Source organism: Triturus cristatus, chromosome 10 (genome assembly GCF_964204655.1).
Source record: "Triturus cristatus chromosome 10, aTriCri1.1, whole genome shotgun sequence".
NCBI classification, from domain to species: domain Eukaryota; kingdom Metazoa; phylum Chordata; class Amphibia; order Caudata; family Salamandridae; genus Triturus; species Triturus cristatus.
This window is the reverse complement of record NC_140593.1, coordinates 1,217,009,965-1,217,030,684: the sequence shown is the minus strand read 5'-3', so window position 1 is coordinate 1,217,030,684 and position 20,720 is coordinate 1,217,009,965. Positions and strand designations below refer to the sequence as shown.

The following is a 20,720-nucleotide window of genomic DNA, read 5'->3' as shown; positions in this document are numbered from 1 at the left end:
TGGAGGAGGCGAGGTGAAGCCCATCTTCGGGCTCTCGCCATCTTGTAGATGGGAAGCCCTACCCTTTCAGGACAAGGCTACTGCCCCCCTCCCATAGGAGAGAGGCAGGATAGGGGGTGTACCCACCCCAGGACAGGGACCCATTGGTCCCTGCCCTTCACCTACCTGTAACGCCCCTAAATCTAGTATTTAGGGGCACCCTGAACCTTCCTTCCCCAGATTCCAACATACAAAGAAGAGTAAGAAGAAAGAAGACCTGCCCTGCAGCTGCGAAGAAGAGGAAGACACCAACTGCTTTGGCCCCAGCCCTACTGGCCTGTCGACCCTCGAACCTGCTCCAACCCGGCATCTCTTGTGGCCAGCAACCTCACCAACCCCGGAGGACCTGGCTACCTTTTGGCTCTAAGCCCCTGGGACTCCCATGAGTAGAGGCTCTACTCAAAACCTACCTCTAATCCCTGGCAGCAGCCCGGAACCGCGAACCCAGCACACTCTGCACCAGCCAAGCCTGGCCAGTGCCGGAGTGAACAAAGACCCCGAGGACGACCCCATGGCGACTGTGACCCCGAGTCCGGCACCCAAGGACCTCCCTCGACACTCCTGAAGAAGCCTGCAGCCTCAGAACAAGGTGCTCCCCCCTACCGCAATCACCATAGAGAAAGATTTCCCGACACCAAAAGGCACCCCTGCACGCGGCGCCCTGTGGCCCCCTGTGCCCAATCCCGGGGTACCTACCTAACCACCAACTTATCTCTCAAAGTGGTGGTGGCACCTGAAGAGTCCTCGTCCCCGAGCTTCCAGGCTTTTTCTAAACCGGAGATTTCCCATTGAAATCAATTGAGCGCCCGAATGCTCAAAAGCGCTCTGCACCCAGCCGCCCGAGTGGCCCTGGCAGTGAAAACTCTACACCTACCTACTTCCCCCACTTGCCCTGAGTAAGTGACCAGGAGGCCAGCTCCCACAGCCGCGTGGCTTGCTAGTCAGCAGCCACCAACCAAGGCCCCCCTATCCCTCATAGGATAACATTGGGCCTAACTCTCTCTGCTCCCGGCCGCCCTAGAGTCGCTGAGGGTGAACCAACAGTACCTACCCGACCCTGGGGGACCCCTGAGTCTATGCCCAGAACCTCCACTCTGCCAGTCGAGTACTTACCCTTAAACCGCAAACTCTATTTTCCTCATTTGGTAACATTGACTGGCTTTTTCCTGAAATTTCTTCTAAGTGTGGACTTTTCAAATCTTAAAATATTCACCAAAAATCAGCCGAGTAACGAAATTACTCGCCTGCTCTTAGGTGAGCTCCCAGTGCTGGATCTTGGTGCCCAGCACTGACTCTGAAAAATACTTACAACTGTACTTACCCTTAACCCAATTTTCTTACATAGGAAACCATTGACTGTTTTTCTGTGAAATTTCTTCTAAGTGTCGATTTCTGCAATCTTTAAATATTCTTCAAAAATCGTATAATATCTGAAAACGTAATTACTTACCTGTTTTGGATAAAGGTCCCAGTACTGAGTCTAGGCACCCAGTACTGGATTACAAAAGTAACGAACATACTGTACCTGCAACTTGAATTTTCTTCCATAGGGAACCATTGACTGTTTTCTTTGAAATATTTTCTAATTGTCAACTTTTAAAATAGCTAAATATTGTTTAAAAATCATTACAGTAATTAAGTCGACTTTCATCACTTGATTCGGAGTACTGACCCAGGACTGAATCTAGGATACAACAAATGCTTTACATTGTCCTCTGATACTGCCTTACTGCTCGACCAAGCTACCACTTTATAGAGTAAAGTTGTATCTAACTTTAGCCTCTGCCAAGCCTCTGGGGACTGTGGACTCTGTACACCCTGTACCTATTTGGGAACAGTATATACAGAGCCAATTTCTCACATTGTTTAAATGTTCTATTGTTTTAAGTTTTATCAAAGGTCTTACTAATAGGTTTCCACCTACTCCCTTTGTAATGCCACAGTGGGACCTTAATCTTGTTTTAACTTATTTGATGGGGTCCCCTATTGAACCCTTTCATAGCTGTCCTTTGAGGCTATTGTCCTTTAAAACGGTCTTTCTTGTAGCCATAACCTCAGCAAGGAGAGTGAGTGAGCTTCAGGCTCTTAGTTCTAAACCCCTGTTTTTATCCTTGCATGCTGAAAGGATGGTCCTCGGGACCAGGGCTACTTTCCTACCTAAGGTAGTTACTCCATTTCATCTGGTGCAGTCCATAACTCTCCCTGTGTTTTATCCTCCCCCCTCACCCTTCCAAGGAGGAGGAGAGACTTCACCGCTTGGACCCTAAAAGAGCAGTGAGCTTTTATTTGGATAGAACAAAAGATATAAGTTTGGAAGATTGGCTCTTTGTGAGCTATGTTGGACACTCAAAAGGCAAAGCTGTGCACAAGCGCACTCTGTCCAAGTGGATCATTCTAACCATCAAGAACTGCTACGCCCTGGTTGGTAAGGTTCCACCTGAGGATATTAGAGCTCATTCTACTAGAGCTAAGTCTTCCACCTCTTCTTTGGCCAGGGGTGTTCCATTTGCAGACATTTGTAAGGCCGCTACTTGGGCCTCCCTCCATACTTTCGCAAAGCATTATTGCTTAGACTCTGAGATGAGGAGGGAGGGCCATTTTGCGCGCTCTGTCTTGCAGGACTTTTTGGTATAGGAAAGGTGGACACCCTCCTCCGGGAGTGGGACTGCTGTGGGAATCTATTCACAAGGTGAGGAATCCACGGGCAGATGTATCCATCAGAAGAACAAGTTTTGCAGCGTGAATCTTTCTGGATTCACTATGCTGTGCATTATTCCGCGATCTTGTGGTTGGGTCCGGATTCGTAGTCTTTTCTTTGTTTTTTTTTTTTTTTTTTTTTTCGTAGCCCAGGTGGGCGTCGACGTACACCATTTGGTGCACCTCCCGTGACGTCGTCGTGCTTCCTGCGGAAGTCCCACCTTTGGGGCGCCATCTTCAGATTCTTTTTTCCGCCGTTGGGTCTGGATCGTCATCGGGAAGCTCCAGAATTACACTCGAAGGAAGAAGGAAGAAAAGCGAGTTTCGTCGATAGAAACACTAGAAGATATCAGGAAAGGAAAAGATTTCATCAGGAGCGCGAAGAAAGGAGGACCAGCGCCCTTTTTCTTCGACGGCCTTGGAGAATGCACGCTCAGAGACCCTGAGCGCAATGGACAAGACGCCATTCAAGTTCTGCCCAAACTGCCACCACAAGTTCGCGCAGAGAGACCAGCATCCGGTCTGCAACCTCTGCCTACCGGTCGATCACCAGAGTATCGACTGCAACGCCTGCTCAGCCTTCGCGCCGAAGACACTCAGGGTGAGAGAGCGGCAGAGAAGGGCCAACGCCAACATGGACGGCAAGGGGAAGCCCCCGACGCTCTACGCTCTGGGCCTCTCCTCAGACGACGAGGACAACGTCGCCGAGACAGCCGAAAACTTCACGGTCGTAGAGACCGACAAGAAAAAAGAAAACGAGGTAAGAGAATCGTCGAGCGCAAAACAAAAAGTACCTCGACAACACGAGGGTGACTCGAGAAAATCTGAGTCAAAGTCCACGAAGGGAGCCCCGGCGCCGAAAACTTCGACGTCCAAGGGGGGAACCACGGACAAGAGGCCGAGCGGATCCTTAGATAAGGACTCCCCGGTGCCGAAAGACGCCGAAAGGCAAGGGTCGTCGAAAGCATCCCATGAAACGGGCCGATCGACGCAGAAAGAACGTTCGACGTCGACGCAAGGTTCATCGAAAAGACCCGCGGTCGACGCCGAAAGCATCTCCGAAATGGAGAAGAAGAAGAGGCGGCTCGAGGCCGAAATGGAGAACATCCTTCAAAGAAAGAAGGAGTTCGACGCCAGAATGAAGGAATTCAAGATTCCAACGGTTCCATCAGCGGACGTCGAGGCGGTCGAAGACGAGTTCGACGCCGAAGGGCTGACAAGGGAACTCGAAGAGGAAGAAGAGCCCTATTATGAGGGAGAAGCCGAGGAAGAAGACCAACGGTCGTTCTACGAATCGGCGGCATCTACCAGCAACGACGTAGAATGGCACGATCTCGACACCGAAAACCCGGAGGAGCCCGTGGACACGTACCCTTCGAGGCCTTCGCCACCCGACGACATCGGGGTCTACAATATGGTGGTCAGGAGCGCAGCAATGGCCTTCGGCGTCAAACTCGACGAGGAGAAACCGAAAGCCGATTTTCTCGTCGAGACACTGCTCCCCATCCAGACAAGGAGCCAGTTCCTCCCCATGCTACAAAGCGTGATGAATCAGGGGAGAGAAGCCTTCAAGGAACCTGCAACCTGCCGGTCGATCACGCCCAGGACAGAGAAGAAATATAAGCACTCCTCCCTGGACCCCCCTTACATCAAGGGTAGCGTGACCGCGGACTCCATCATAGCCTCCACGGCCAGGAGAAGGGCCAACGTACCAGCAACTTCGGGCCCACCCCCGGATAAGGAGAGCAGGAGGATTGACCTCACAGGAAGAAAGGTCGAGAGGAACGCCGCAATGCACTGGCGCATGGCGAATTCAAATGCACTCCTCAATAGACACCAGTACCAGCACTGGGATGAGATGGGGGAGTTAGTAAAGCACCTCCCCGAAGAATTCCGGCAGAGAGCCTCTCACCTGATAGATGAAGGCAAAAACATCGCCAACTCCTGTATAAAGACGGCGTTGGATGGGGCAGAGACTTCAGCAAGACTCATGGCCATAGGGGTCACAGAGAGGAGGCATGCATGGCTAAGAATCTCGGGATTCAAACCGGAAGTGCAGAACAACATCCTTGGCACCCCCTTCAATGGAGAGACACTGTTCGGAGCAACAGTGGACGACAAGCTCACCCAGCTGAAAAAAGAAAACAAGACGGCGAGGTCCATGGGGGCCCTACAGCTGAGGGGAATGAGGCGAGGAAATCCCTCGAGGACCCTACGGTAGGGGAGGAAGCCAGCAGGGGACGTCGCACCAGGCGTTCCAACAAAGTCAGCAGGGTGAAGGTCACGGACAAGGCCAACAGAAGCAAAACTGGCAATATCAACCTCGGGGCCAGTCCTTTCGCGGGAGAGGGAACGGACGTGGCCAAAGGAGGAGAGGGGGCGAACAGCCCTCGACGAAGTGACTCAGCACGCAAGAGGACGCCTACCCTCGTCAGGACCCCAAGGGTGAGGCGCAAAAAAGTGTCATCAGGGGGAAGAGAAAATTCAAGAGCATACGACACCAGTAGGCGGAAGACTGAGGTTATACCTTCAGGAGTGGCGGCGTATAACCACAGACCAGTGGATACGGAACGTTGTGCAGTACGGGTACTGCGTAGATTTGGAGAAAAGACCTCCAAACAGGAAACCAAGGGGAAGACTGAGATCGGCCCAAGAACTGGCAATACTCAGAGAAGAAACGCGGAAACTCCTGCAAAAGGGAGCCATAGAGACAGTGCCGTTCAGAGAACGCAACAAAGGGGTCTACTCAAACTACTTCGTGGTTCCGAAGGTAGACGGAGACCTCAGACCCATACTAGACCTCCGTTACCTAAACAAGTTCATCAGAACGCAAAGGTTCAAAATGACTTCACTGCAGGAGGTTCTGCCACAGATAAGAGAAGGGGACTTCATGGTCACCGTGGACCTCAAGGATGCCTATCTTCACATCCCAATAAACAGAAGGCACAAGGGCCTTCTAAGATTCAACATCGAACAAGAACACTACCAGTTCACGACCCTGGCCTTCGGATTAAAATCAGCACCAAGGGTCTTTACAAAATGCCTGTCGGCGGTAGCGGCGCACCTACGAAGGCAGGGAATACATGTCTACCCCTACTTGGACGACTGGCTGGTCAAGGCAAACTCACGCGGAAAGTGCGAGAGGCACGCAAAACGCGTAACCGACACCCTCACAAATCTGGGATTCTCGATCCACTGGGGAAAATCGTCGATGAAACCGGAGCAGGTGAAGATTTTCCTGGGGGCAAAGATCAACTCCCGCAACAGTACAGTAGTGCCCAGCGAGAGGAGGACAGAGGCTCTACTGAAGGAGGCGAAGCTCTACCAGAAGGGGCGAGCTCTGACAGTGAGGGCTGTGAGCAAGATGATGGGGATGATGGCGTCCTGTATCCAGCTGGTGCCGAATGTACGCCTGCACATGAGACCATTCCAGGAATGGCTACAACAACAATGGTCACAAGCAAACGGAAGTTGGGAGGATCTAGTGGTTGTGACGCACGCAGTGCAGGAGGAGATAACTTGGTGGAACAGAGACAACATAACAGCAGGGAGAAGCCTGACACCACCAATCCCAACAGTGACCATTACCACGGACGCATCGCAGAAGGGATGGGGAGCACACATGGACAACCTCAGAGTGAGGGGTCTATGGGCCCCAGCAGATGCGGTCCGCCATATCAACTACCTCGAGTTGAAAACAATCCTGCTAGCCCTGAAGGCATTCCAGAGGCACCTGTTCAACAAGAGGGTGTTGGTCCAAACAGACAACACCACGGCGATGTTCTACATCAACAAACAAGGGGGGACACAGTCGTTCCCGCTCTCAGCCCTAGCTCAGGAGATTTGGAGATGGGCCATACCTCTCAGGATAGATCTACTGGCAGTTCACCTACCGGGGAAGGACAATGTGGAGGCAGACTGGCTAAGCAGGCAGACCTCAGCATCACACGAGTGGGAGCTCAATGGCCAGGAAACGGAGAAACTCTTCCGGAGATGGGGGACTCCCACAATAGACCTTTTTGCAACACGCCACAATGCAAAATGCCAAAGCTTCGCGTCCAGGCAACCAGATCAGCAATCCAAGGGAAATGCCCTATGGATAAGCTGGTCGAGGACATTTGCCTACGCCTTTCCACCGATACCCCTGTTGCACAGAGTGCTCGACAAGTGCAGAACCAGCAACATGACCCTGATCCTGGTGGCTCCGCAGTGGGCGAGGCAGACATGGTTCTCACAAATTCAGGAAATGGCACAAGGCGACCCATACAGGTTCGAGAGGAGGAAGGACCTGCTCTCAATGCAAAACGGAGAGGTCCTGCACCCAGAGCCAGAGACCCTCAACCTGGCGGCATGGCTCCTGAAGACCTAGAGTTCGCACACCTAAGATTGCCGCCGAGCACGATGCGAGTGCTACGGGAGGCGAGGAAACCAACTACACGAAAATGCTACAGCGCAAAATGGAAGAGGTTCACTGTGTGGTGCCGGAAAAAGGGCCTGCAAAACAGAATGACAAGAGACTCAACAGTACTGAGGTACCTCTCACACCTTCTAAAGAGTAACCTCTGCTCGAGCTCACTAAGGGTACACCTAGCGGCCATCGTGGCCTACACCAGAGGTGAAAAAGGTGGAAGTTTCTTCAGCTCGCAGGTGGTGAGGAGATTCATGGAAGGAGCCAAAAGGATGGCCCCCCCGAAAAGGTTGCCGCCGCCGCCGGCATGGAATCTGAATGTGGTCCTGACGGAGCTCATGAAGGCACCGTTTGAACCCATTCACAAGGCCACACTGCAAATGCTGACTATGAAAACAGCCTTTCTGGTGGCCATAACCTCACTACGCAGGGTGAGCGAGCTTCAAGCACTAACGCTGCAGGAACCCTACATTCAAATTCACAAAGATAGAATAGTCCTGAGAACGGACCCACACTTCATGCCCAAGGTAGTGTCGGCGTTCCACATAAATCAGACTATCCAGATACCAAGTTTCTTCCAAAACCCGACTACAAACGCAGAAAAGGCACTGCACACCCTCGATGCCAGAAGAGCGGTGATGCACTACATTGAGAGAACCAAAGAACTCAGGAAGTCGAAACAGCTGTTTGTGTCCTTTGCTACTAGCTTCATGGGTAGACCAGTGACTAAGGGCACCATCGCAAGGTGGATTGCCCTCACTATTCAATTCTGCCACAAACAGGCTGGACAGGAGCTAGCGGAGGGGCCGCAGGCTCACTCCACAAGGAAGAAAGGGGCCACCGTGGCCTTCCTGGCGAACACGCCCATCCAGGACATATGCCTCGCGGCAACTTGGGCATCTGTGCACACGTTCACGAAACACTACTGCGTGGACATTCAGATGAACAGGGAAGCACAGGTTGGACAGAAGGTGCTTCAGCACATTTTCAACGACCAACGCTCATCTACCACCCAGCCGCCGCAGAACTAGGAAAACCGCTACAAAATCGATGCACAGCATAGTGAATCCAGAAAGATTTACGCTGCAAAACGAATAGTTTCTTACCTGTCGGTGTAGTTTTGCAGCTTGAAGATCTTTCTGGATTCACTAGCGAACCCACCCACCTCCGCCAGGAAGATGAGGCTGGAGGAAGAGGGGGTAAAATGGAAAAGATCAAAGAAATACAAACATACAGATAAAGGGACAAGAAGGATTAATCAATCGCCTAGGGTTAAAAAAAAAAAAAAAAAGGAAAAAAGAACCCGAAGATGGCGCCCCAAAGGTGGGACTTCCGCAGGAAGTACGACGACGTCATGGGAGGTGCACCAAATGGTGTACGTCGACGCCCACCTGGGCTACGAAAAAAAAAAAAAAAAAACACCAAAGAAAAGACTACGAATCCGGACCCAACCACAAGATCGCGGAATAATGCACAGCATAGTGAATCCAGAAAGATCTTCAAGCTGCAAAACTACACCGACAGGTAAGAAACTATTCGTTTTGGTTAAAGCATAGAATCCATGTTAGCCTGTTGTATTGTAAATGGTAGGCATTCACATTTTAATTAGATATGATTATTGCTAAAATTACGGTCCAATTAAAAGTATGAACTTGGAGTCTGAAGGTCTGATTTCACTGCTGTAACTTCAAGTACCATTATCTAGCCTTACATTTTCTCTTGTATGGGTTGTCTCTGTACTGCAGGTGGTCCTGAAGGGAGCTCCTGGGCAACCCGGCACCATCTTGCGAACAGTGCCTATGGGTGGCGTTCGTCTAGTTACTCCGGTGTCGGTCTCTTCTGTTAAGCCTAATGTTACCACCCTTGTGGTAAAAGGCACAACAGGTATGTTATGTTTTCTGAATGTGCCAGGTGCCTCTCTTCTCTGTTTACGCCTTTCACTCTGTTGCAGTTCCTTTCCTTAAATCGCAGTGAGTTTTTTGCCATATTTGTCGTTCAAACTGATGGGAAGTAATTTTGCTTCATATAGTCTAATGCATCAGTTTAAAAAAAACATCTTAAGTTACTGACCTGGTTTGATGCTGCACAATTTGGACACTCCCACCTTTGCCTAGTTATACTACTGCTTGTGCACATTTTACCCCCCCAGTGTTATCTGGGTTGAGATGTAGCTCCATCCTATATCGCATGTGCATTTAATGTTTTCTTGTATATCATCGATTCTCTGGGAAATTGTTTAGCTAGGATCATGCAACATGAGTCCGTTTTGTAGCTGCCTACATCACCAATCTAAATGATCCTTGCTACCAACGTTCTTTGTAAAACCTTTTTTTCCACAATGTACAGGCCATGATTTCAGATCGAGACACCAAATGTGCAATGACATATTAGTTCCACTGGATATGCTTAGATGAACATAGCAGAAGGTGAAGCTTTCACGTTCTAATCACTCAAGCATCTAGTTTGGTCTGCATGTTTCAGCCGCTGTCACAAATGTTCACGGGGCTTTCCTTGGGACCGATTCAGAGCAGCTTGTCAACAGAGGCTCTGGACACAGTTCAATTAGGGAGCAGAGAAGCGACTTGCAAGGGTCGATTCAGCTTCCCAGTGCGTCTCAGAAATCAAGACATGATCCACTACTTTAGGCAATGAACTCCCTACATTCACCCAGGGAAAGATCTTTAAGTAAAGAACTTGCCCACTGTTAATTACAGTGGCTTACCTCATCATAAAGTTCTTCCTACTACAGGCTGTATGGGCTTGCTTCTTACGGATCCTCAAAGGAGCACTGATTTAATGGATGGAGGGGGATCTATAATTTAAGAACGCCTTCATGTCACCTAGTCTTGATCTTTTAATATGGATCCGCATGGCAAGATTAAACAAGCATTGCCATAGCCAATAGGTCTCGCCTTTGTAACCTTATAAGTGTTTAGCCATGCAGCAGTTAATGTTGTTGCAGTAAGGATATTGTGCTGCATAACTAAATATTTATAAGGTCCCAAGGTAGAGACCTATTGGCTATGCCATTAGGTCTCGCATTTGCAATGGTTTCAGCTAGTTGCATTGTAAATGATAATGCCTTTTATTTGAGTTTATAAACCTGCAAGCGGCGTTTAACCCACCGCTTGCAGGTTTTCTAAACACCTATATAAAGCCTTCTCATATACAAGGACAATAGATCAAACTCTCGCAAATGCAAGACCTATTGCACTGCAAGTGCTTGTATTGTTGTAGCGCTTTAGCTTTACTTAGTTTGTGCCTTTCTGTTCTTAGTTGGTTATATGTTATAGGTGGCACTAGCTCAATGGGTCCAGGGGGTACAGCTCATGTGCTATTTAAGTTAGTTTTCACAGGAAAAGCCTTTCTACAGTACGTCATACATCTAGTCATTACGCCACTATGTCGAACAGTAGCCATCCCTGTACTGTTCAGTGTGGATGCCTATTAAGGCTGCATACTGTGGAATATTTGTGTCCTATAGTCACACGAACACATTTGCAATGCAATAGGTCTCGCATTTTCCCGAGATTAAGCTATTGGCATTGTAAATGACCATGTCTTTTATTTGTTTTAAAAACTAGAACAAAAATAAAAAGCATCATTTACAATGCCAATAGCTCAAAGTTGCGTAATTGCGAGACCTATTGCATTGCTTCAAGTTTGGCAGCACGGTTTTATTTTCACATCCAGCAGCACACGTGATATCAGTAGATGATGTTTAAAAACGCCTCCATGCTCTGTTTTGCTCCTTTTGCAACAAGCCATGAGTCTAGTGTGAATTCGATTTTAATGGCTGCCTGGGAGTGTGTTGTGGGTAAAGAGGACTATGGGCAGAGCTGCATGTCAGCCCGCCCCAATGCTTTATGGACATGGTTTGCCTGCGCGGGGGGGGGGGGGGGGGGGGGGGAGAATTATGCCAATTACACAAGGATATCAGAAGTAAAAACTGCACTGCTATGAAATCAACTATTATATGATAAGCAGGGACTGCACTAGTATGAAATGCAAAAGATTAATAAAGGATGGATATTTACTAGTGAGAGACTTTATTGTAAGAAAAGCTGAGACATATTTTACATACACCGCCGGTAACAGTAGGAGCGTGTGCATAAGTGTAACATACAACAAAAGTGAAAGAAGCAAGACGTGTAAATATACCATGGAAAGAAACAGTGTGTGCACTACTGTGAAATAATCCTAGGTAAGAGCAGCAGGATGTGCACGAATAAAACGGACAACAGGGCCAGAGAAGCAAGTGCTCTCTTTTAAACGATACACCAGGATAAGTGAGGCACGGTGTATACTAGTAAGAAACAGATCGGAGTACGTGAAGAAGAGTGTGCACTAGTATGTTATACTCGTCGTATTCATAGGCTTGAGATACACCAGAGGTAGTGAGTCACTGCACTAGTGAGAGATTGGGGGAGGGGAAGAGCAGCTGGGTCTTCACTCATTTCATAGGCTTTGAGTAGAGCTGTAGCATATGATATCAGTAGGGGAAAGGAGGGTATGCACTAATGTTAGATACATCAGAGGTAAGCGGAGCAGTGTACGTAGTATACTGTAAGAGAAGCTGGCTGTAGATTGTATAAGTCAGCCGGGTAAGGCAAAAAAGGCATGTAAAAGGATAAGTAAACAGTAGGATAAGAACAAAATGGACATTGTGTTAGATACAGCTGGGAAGTGAAGCAAGTAATATATCAAAGTGAGTTTGACCTGTGATAATAGGAGCAGAGTGTGCACTAGTATGGGAATCGCTGGCCATAGCGGTACAGGGCAGGCTGAAGTATGAGAATCACTAGGCATAATAGAAGGATGGTGTACAACAGTGCAGAATCTCATATAAACAGAAGCTTAGTGTGTACTAATGTGAGGTACACTGAGGTAAAAGAAGCAGTGCATGCACTATTGTGCCATGCACTTATGTAACCAAATTAGTGTGTGTGCACTAGTGTGAGACATACAAGCAAATGATCTGTACTATTTAGAGATAGACGGCGGGAAGGCAACCATTGCATCCACTGTGAGATAAATTAGTTTAAAAAAAAAAAAAGACTTGCCCTAGTGTGGATAGCTACCATTAGGTGCAGCGTGAGCTGCACAAGTGGGAGATCCATCAAAAGTACATTTGTATTAGAGATGCACCAGGGCTATGAGATAGGGTGTGCACCTACTTAAGCTACAGCACTGTATACACGTATGTGGGATACATAAGGTGTAAGAGAAGGCTGCACATGTGTATGATATGCATGAGAAACCCCAGTAGAAAGTGATGTAGAGTGTTCATTAGAAGGGCGTCTACAAACATAAGTGAAACGGGATATGTATTAACGTACAGTAGGACAAAATAAGAGGTGCTGGTCATTAGTGTGAACTAACAATGGTAAAGAAACTATTGTAAATTAGGGTTATACTGCTGTGAAATAGCTCATGCTTTCGATAAGTGGTGCACTAGTGTGAGATATACTAATCTGAAGTGAAGAGGGGTGTGACTAAAGTGACACACGTGTGCGAGATACACCAGGGTAAAATCAAGGTGTGTACTAGGAAGTGCTATACTAGGAGTCTGAGGTGCGATGCAAAATATTTTTAAGACACTGGTTTAAGAGGCGCATGGCATAAACACTAGTGTGAGGTAGTTCATAGATAAAATCTCCATACACACTAGTTTGAGGTACAAAAGGTGCAAGAGAGGCAGGGTGTGCTCAATTGTAACAAATTTGGGGGAAGCAGGGTATGACCTTGTCACCTTTCCTGAAGGTAAAAACAGCATGATGTGCAACCAGTGGTACAAGAAATGGGGTTAAGAACGCTGCGTTTCACTGTGTGATACCAAATGGTCTGAAATATGGGGTGTGTACTTGTGATACACGAGGTGTAACATCAGCACAAGGTGTGAAAGTGTAGTATACATCTTAGGTAAAAGGGGCCACAATTTGTAGAGTGAAGTGAGAATCTGAACGTGTAAGAGAATCGGGGTTTACATTACTGTGAGCTGCTACAGGGTAAGAGACTCCGGATAAGCACTTGTAAACGCAATGCTAGGAGTGGCAGCTGCAGTGTACACTTGTATGTGGTATGCCTAGGCCAAGAGAAGTAAAGTGTGTACTGGGCTGACATGCGATACAGTGATAGGGATGGAATGTGCATCAGATGATACCCACTAATATGCACTGCAGGTAACAGGAAAGGGTGTCCTAATGTCAGACTAAGCAGGATGAGAGAAACCGAGTGGGCAGAGGATGAGACACTCATGGATACGAGTAGCAAGCAGCATCAGTGTGCACTACTGTCATATACACCCAGAGCAAGAAACGTAGGATGTACATTTGTGAATTGCAATAGGGGTATGAGAAGTAAGTCGATGCACTGTCATATACAGCCAAAGTAGGAAACTTAGGATGTTCATTTCCGTGACATACCGTAGTGTGTATACTAATGTAAAGTACAAAACAAATATGGAGTCATTCCGTCAACGAAGGTTGCATAGTGTGGAATTATGTGTGTGCTAGATTAGGGTTTGCAGAGAATGGAGAGCACGTGTGTGAAATATACCAAGGAAAACCAGGAATGAGCGTGAGAGAGGGGGAGCAGGAGGTGAGCCCGGGAGTGGTGCATGCGTGCGCAGTCTGCTCATTTTTAAGCACTGCACTCGTGCTTGTGGCGCGCAGCTGCACGCTTCCGCAAGGTGGATGCCGCCACAAGCACTAGTGTGTGCTTGAAAATGACCACAGCGACGGCTAAAGGTCCTCCTATGCAGGGCATGCGCTCTGCGTAGGCGAGACCTAAAACAGGAAATATTTGAGTTCCGATCACTTGAGCATCTAGTTTGGTCTACATGTTTCAGCCACCTTCACAACCTAAAAAGGGTCACATGACTTTCCTCGGGACCGATTCAGATCCCTAAATTATCCCAATTCTTATAGCTGTAACCAATTTCAGGGCCCAGTCTCATTTATACAAAGCATTCATTCAAACCAATCCAATAGGACTTGTTGTTGTCCTCTTGGTAAGAAAAGGGAGCAAGAAATCGAATGAGTTGTGTGAACATTGCTGTTCTCATCTTTTTCAGGCCTCGCCTGGTGTTGCTGCGCACATGCGTAGCTCGCTCGGCGAGATTTAATGCAGATGAGTACTTTGAGCCGAGCCCCTTATTTCCTTTGGCTGGAGTTACCGTTTATGCTAAACTGTGGCCAGCCATTGGAAATAAGCTATCTGTGTTGCCTCTCTTTGGCTTTTTGGGACGGCCCCTTCGGACTGGATGGCTTGGCTTACGGTTGTCGTGACGATATTTCTTATCTGTAGGGGCGTGTATCTGCAATCATGTCTGCTTGTTGGCCACTCAGACGGCAGTCTGCTGTTAATGGGCGTGGCATGCAAACACCTCCCAGAGCATGGTTTCCCTCTTCTCTGCCACCATTCCGCCCAAGCAACAAGCGAGGAAACCAAACATTTTAATTGCCGTGCACACAGCGCAGAGAACCAGCTGTGAGTCCAGCAGCCCTCCGTCTCTTCCACCCGACGGTCAGTGCAGCGACACCTCGGAGCTTCGAGCTGATGTAAAAATGCATGCCATTTTCGCTGTACGTCTATAGGACTGGGCAGAGGGGGTGGTAGGGTTGGAGCAGGGTCACTCGCATACAAGTCCTCCACCTCAACCACCAGGGCCCACCAGGCAGTTTCCAACGCTCTGGGGACCTTGGTCCGTGTCAGCCCACCCCTCTCTCCCGCTTATATCTCCGTGTTGGGCAACTACCCGCACTTCCATCCATGTTGCTTGTCCGGGATGTGTGCTCTTGCTAAAGGCTCATTACATTCAATACCATTTAGGTGCTCCTGGGGCACCCCCCAGACTGACTATGCAAGTGCCTGGGGGCGTGGTGAAGGCCGGGCGCTGGGGCTGCTGCTGTGCCCTGTGCCGTTGCTGCTGCTATAAAGGTGCTGCCAGCGCTCCCTTCACGATCCCCGCAATCATGGGCCCCTCCATGCCCCCTCGCTGACTGGTGATCACACCTCTGGAGCAGCGCTGGCAATGCTGGAGCTCCGAGCTGATTTATGCATTCCATGTCATCGCTGGACATATATAGGACTGGGCAGAGGGGGTGGTAGGGTTGGAGCAGTGTCACTCGCATACAAGTCCTCCACCACCAGGGCCCGCCAGGCAGTTTCCAGCGTTCCCGGGACCTTTGAGAACATTTAGGTGCCCCTGGGGCACCCCCCAGACTGACTATGCAAGTGTGGGGGGGGGGGGGGGGGGCAGCAATGGTGCAGGCCGGGCGCTGGGGCTGCTGCTGTGCCCTGCGCCATCGCTGCTGCTATAAAGGTGCTGCCAGCGCTCCCTTCACGATCCCAGCAATCGTGGGATCCCTCCATGCCCCCTCGCTGACTGGTGATCACACCTCCGGAGCAGCGCTGGCAATGCCCCCTCCCTCCTGTCGCCTCCCCTGTTCTCACTCCTGTGCTTCTCCTGCTCCCCTCACTGCCTCAACCCCCCCCCCCAGCCATCAACGAGAAGGAACTACAACAACCATTTGCTTGCTGGGATAACCACACAATATGACACTGAAACGCAGTTTTCAGCAGGGCTGCAGATATGCTGCTATAAAAGGTTTCTATTTCCGAAGATATTCTTGGGGTCCACATAATTTTTGACAGATGCCAGCATCCCGATGCCCACGTTTGACATGCTCTCCTTCAGCCAATACTTCTGTAACTTGCCGACTACAGACCAAACAAAACAAAAACAAGCATTAAATGCAATAGGTCTCTCCTTTTATTAAGTCAAAGCCATTTGCTTTGCTATACGATACCATTAGCATAGCAAATGGCTTTAACTTAATCAAAGGTGAGACCTATTGCATTTTCCATGCTTGTTTTTGGTGTGACTTTTTTTATTTGTTTTCTTTTTTCTTTCACAATTGGTGCTTAAATTTCAGTATCAGAACCAAGCAATCCTGCATGTCCTGAGGACATGGTATACACCCAGCCCACTCCCCACATGGCTTTGAAGTCCTCCATATCATTTGCGAGCCTCCTCCGTGGTAGTGATATGTTGGTGCACATTCCTAAGATAGATACTGATGTAACATCGTGTTACCACGTGATATAGTGGCATCCAGCACTTGAAAAGGTACCACTTACTTTCACCCCATTTGCTGTTCAGGTGCTGCAGAAGGTATAGACCAGTTAAGGATGGTTCCTCTTGCATTACTCATTTGTTGACACGCATATAAATTCTCATCTATTTCTCAGATTATCCTAGTGTGTGATTACAAGCCTTCTCCCCCAGTCCAGCACCCTAAGAGTTATACCAATCTCTAAGCAATACTAGATTATTTTTATATATTCACGTGGAGATGGTATGGGTCTGTCTGACTTAAACATTGAAAAACGTGAACCTATCTTATTGAACTTGAGGACTGCGCCCTGGTGTTATTAATGGTCTTGTTAGCATAGGTATGTAATCTGTAAAGTTTGGTTTCTCATCTTGCTTCAGATGGTTCAACGTCTGTAGCTTCACTTTTCAGTTTCAAGCTAAAGTGAGATGCTGAACACCACCCATCATGACCATCTACCACAAAAAACACCCCTCCTGCTCTGATGCTACTAAACCTAACCTTTATAGTCCGGCAGCAGTATCGGACGGGCTGGAGCGGAAGGAGCACAGACTGCTGGATAGTTCTCTAATGTTCTGACTGCCTAGTGCACTCTTGATTAGCTATCAGACACCTAGTAACCTGCTAAATGAAGGAGATTAAAAACTGATTACTGTCTGGGTGTTCCTCCTTGGTTTTATTGTTACCTGTACAAGGATTCCTTTTTTTGGGAATGTATGCTAAAGCTTCTTTGCAAAAAACTCTGATACATTCTGAGTTTGTTTTGCATTTTTTCCAAGCATGTTCTCCCTTGAAGGTCTCATCTTGTGTGTGCCCAAACAATTTTAGAACCTTCTTGTTCATTAAAATGCCGGCAAGCAGCTCATGAGGTGTATTGTCAAGCTATTTGGTTACTGTTGTTGCTAGAGTACTGTGCCTTATTACTGTACACCCATGCCAAGGTAGTATATGGGAAATGTGACATTCTGAACTTCTCCTGCTTCTTTTTTTTTATTTTGTTTTAGGCTCTTAGTTTTCACTTTGATTTGTTGCCTCTGACTTGAATATTATTATATTAATGCTTTCTAAAGTCTGTTGTGTGGACTAAACACTTGTCTTTTTGTGTAGGTGTGACGACGCTTGGTACAGTGACTGGTACAGTATCCTCTAGCTTGGCGGGTACTGGTGTTCACACCAACGCTTCTCTTGCTACGCCCATCACCACCCTGGGCACCATTGCCACTCTGTCTAGTCAGGTCATCAATCCTGGATCCATCACAGTCTCTAATGCACAGACCACCCTCACGGCAGCCACAGGGCTTACCACCCCCACTATTACTATGCAGGTATGTTATTGCAAACTTAGAATGCTCAGTCTTGTGTGCTTAACCTGGAACTGTGCATTCACCAGTAGTAAGCGTAGTTGAATCACTGCCTACCTTCCAGCCCTAACAAAAAGGAAATGCGTAGACCGCTATATATCGCACTAAGGACCAAAAAGGTTCAAGCTACCATGAGCCAGAGAAGCTACTTCCAAGGTAAGCAAGTCTGAAGATCAATAAGGGCAGAATTTCTTCACACGCTTAAAGAGACAGCGGAATGCAATTACAGTATCTTAGTGTGTGGAAGCCTAGGGTTAGCATCCAGCTATGGATCTTACTGATAACTTTTAATAACCATGCAGGCAAATTGTTTGAACTTTCAGATCAAAAGTTATTCAGACGCAAGGCAGCCAACAGGGACAAAGTACACCAGACATCCATTTTGCCTAAGCATTTACAATATTTACGAAATGGTGTTTACCGCCAAGACACCCTTGGGTATTTGTGCGCTTTTATAAATATCATTAACATTAACAGCTATCAATTTAGTTGTTTGAAGCAAATTAGAACTGTGCATTCTTTTTAGGGGCCAGCATTTTGGGAACGCTGGCGAGTAGTGCTTTGCCACTGCTCAGATGAGTTAGACCAGGGTTTGACTGTAGCTCTGAAGACTTATTTCTCTCCACACACCCAGGCCTCTCAGTCACTCAGTGATAAGATTTTGTTGATTTAGGGTATGACAGTTCTCATCCAGGGGATACTCATCAATAGTCATAATCTATGAATAATCCCCGCCCACGTGCGGGATCCCGGAGCATATAGAAAATACATATATATATATACATACATATTTATTAACACCCTGATCGTCTTTCCACAAACAGGCACCAACACCGTGAAGAATTATGGCACAGACGGCGATTTATTTCAAATTCAGGTCAGACGCGTTTCGGCGGTAAACCGCCTTGCTCACTGCATGAAATGTTCTGTCAGTGTCAGCCAAACAAATACCTCCACCATTTACCTGTGGTTGCCTAGACAACCAGTACATGTCATAGACATAGAAGTTTTTTCATCGTGACTTTGCAAAATACATTGGTGCGTAGACATATATAATGACATATAATGGTAATTTAAATAATATATATTCACATCTTTAGGCAAAATATTTCCTAAATAAAGATCGAGTTCGAAAGTCACTCTAAAAATAGAAAAACCAAAATTGATTAGGAGTACCGCTCGAATAGAGGCGGAACATCCAGTCTCATTGTGTCCCATATAATGTGCTCTAAATCAATGTGCCTGTGTCGGCGTGCAGAGGAGGGAATGTGACATATGATTATCATACAACCAAAAAGGCGAATTAGACCGGCCTGCACAATCTACGCTAGTATGTACAGTCTCAGAATGCGGTACTACAGATAAATATCCTAATTCAAAGTAAAGAAAGTGGAGATTGCCACTTAGAGAATTTCCTTACATCCACATGAGGGGAACAGCGTAGATGACAAGTGCCACTACCTGTTATAGATCAAAAGGAAAAGGGGGGTGGGTTAAATATCACCATAAGGAGCCCCTAGTGCTAATCCAGGGGAAAAGGAGTACATACAAAGCTAAGGGATTAGTCCCGCCCTAGTGGGCAAAAAGAATAACTACGATCTGTATTGGCAGGCCGGAATTGGAAATTGATTACCTATTGCCCTCCTACTCTGCTAGAACAAAAAATAATATACAGGAATAGAGGCACATGTAAAATGGGGTGATATTTACAGGTAACTGTGAAATGTCAAAAATGAAAAAGATTTGAAAGCTAAGAGCAGTCATGCTCCGAGGAACGGGTTCAAACGAAGAGGCCAATCTTCTCAAATAACGAATCAGAGATGGACATTAAGCGCTTCATCGGCATTCATCCCATGTGGGATTTTGGAATTGAGGAGAATGATATATTTTGATTCCAATCTCCTCAATGCCAATTGCCTGTTACCTCCCCTAGGATTTTTGGAGACACTATCAATCACAAAATAGGAGAGGTCTTGGGTCTTACCACCATGGCACAGATTGATATGGCGTGCCACTGGATATGATTGGTCATCATTCGCAATTGCTCTCAAGTGTTGCAAAATGCGGACGTGGACTTGGTGGATCGTACTGCCAACATACAGTTTTGGGCATGTGCATTGTAGCACGTACACGGCAAAGCCCGTTTTGCAGTTAAAGCTACCACGGATAACATATGGTGAGTGTCTGAAAGGCATTATAACAGACTTGGTGTTATTGCCGTGTTTGCAGGCTTTGCATCTACTACACCTAACAAAGCCTCTGGGTGATTGTAGCCAAGTTTGACTTTTCGCTACAGAAGGTGCGTTGCGTACCAACTCCTGCCGCATGGATTTAGCTCTTCTGTAACTAATGGCCGGTGTTTTGGGGCATACATACATATGCATATGTGAAAACATATACATGCAGCCCAAAATGTTTCAAAGATGGCAATGCTGAAATTACATAGCTTTGCATTGTAGTACCCCCTAACCCATAAGGAAAACAGGAAGCACTAAGCCAATTGTCACACAACAATGCTTTATTGCCATAAAGCAAACTTGTAGTTGCAGGCATTTGCCTGTAGGCTGCAGTAGAGTATCAAGAAAACAAAGAAAACTGACACCTTGCCTTTAAGGCATTAGAGTAGGGGGACCGTGTCTTTAAGACCTGCAGGAGACCCCTTGCTCCCATGATGCACCACAGGTGACAGTTAGGTCAGTTCTTTTTTCCGGCTCCTTCTATGAGGATCCTGGAGCTTGAGCTCTTCAGTTTTTTTACTGAAAGTTTTTCACTTCGGATTTTTTCAGAAAATTCGACAGTTTCTGGCTCCTGAAAGCTCATTCTGCTGGTTTCCTGAATAATTTCACATTTTTTCCAGTCAGAATGCCTGCTTTATTCAGGAAATGCCCTTCCTGTGGCAATAAGCTACTAAGCTACTCCTGAGGCGGAAGCCGGGAGACAACAAACGCACTTTTTAAAACTTATTTCTTGTGTCACTGTTTGATATAAAAACTGTATTTTAAACCTGCGCACTCACCCTTCAGGCTTCTCCTCCTGGGCTAGTAGCACGCTGGAACAGCGAACCTTTCGCTGCAACGAGGCCGCCAGAAAAAGTCA

At 47.4% G+C, this 20,720-nt stretch overlaps 1 protein-coding gene across 1 annotated transcript in view; it reads left to right on the top strand.

The window, feature by feature from the left end:
- The window catches only part of HCFC1 (host cell factor C1), a 272,045-nt gene that overhangs the window by 126,367 nt on the left and 124,958 nt on the right, over positions 1 to 20,720 (top strand). Inside the window, exons 15-16 of the mRNA XM_085629740.1 lie at positions 8,890 to 9,028; positions 17,371 to 17,588. Coding sequence (XP_085485866.1) covers positions 8,890 to 9,028; positions 17,371 to 17,588 — 357 coding nt within the window. The remainder of the gene's footprint in view (positions 1 to 8,889; positions 9,029 to 17,370; positions 17,589 to 20,720) is intronic.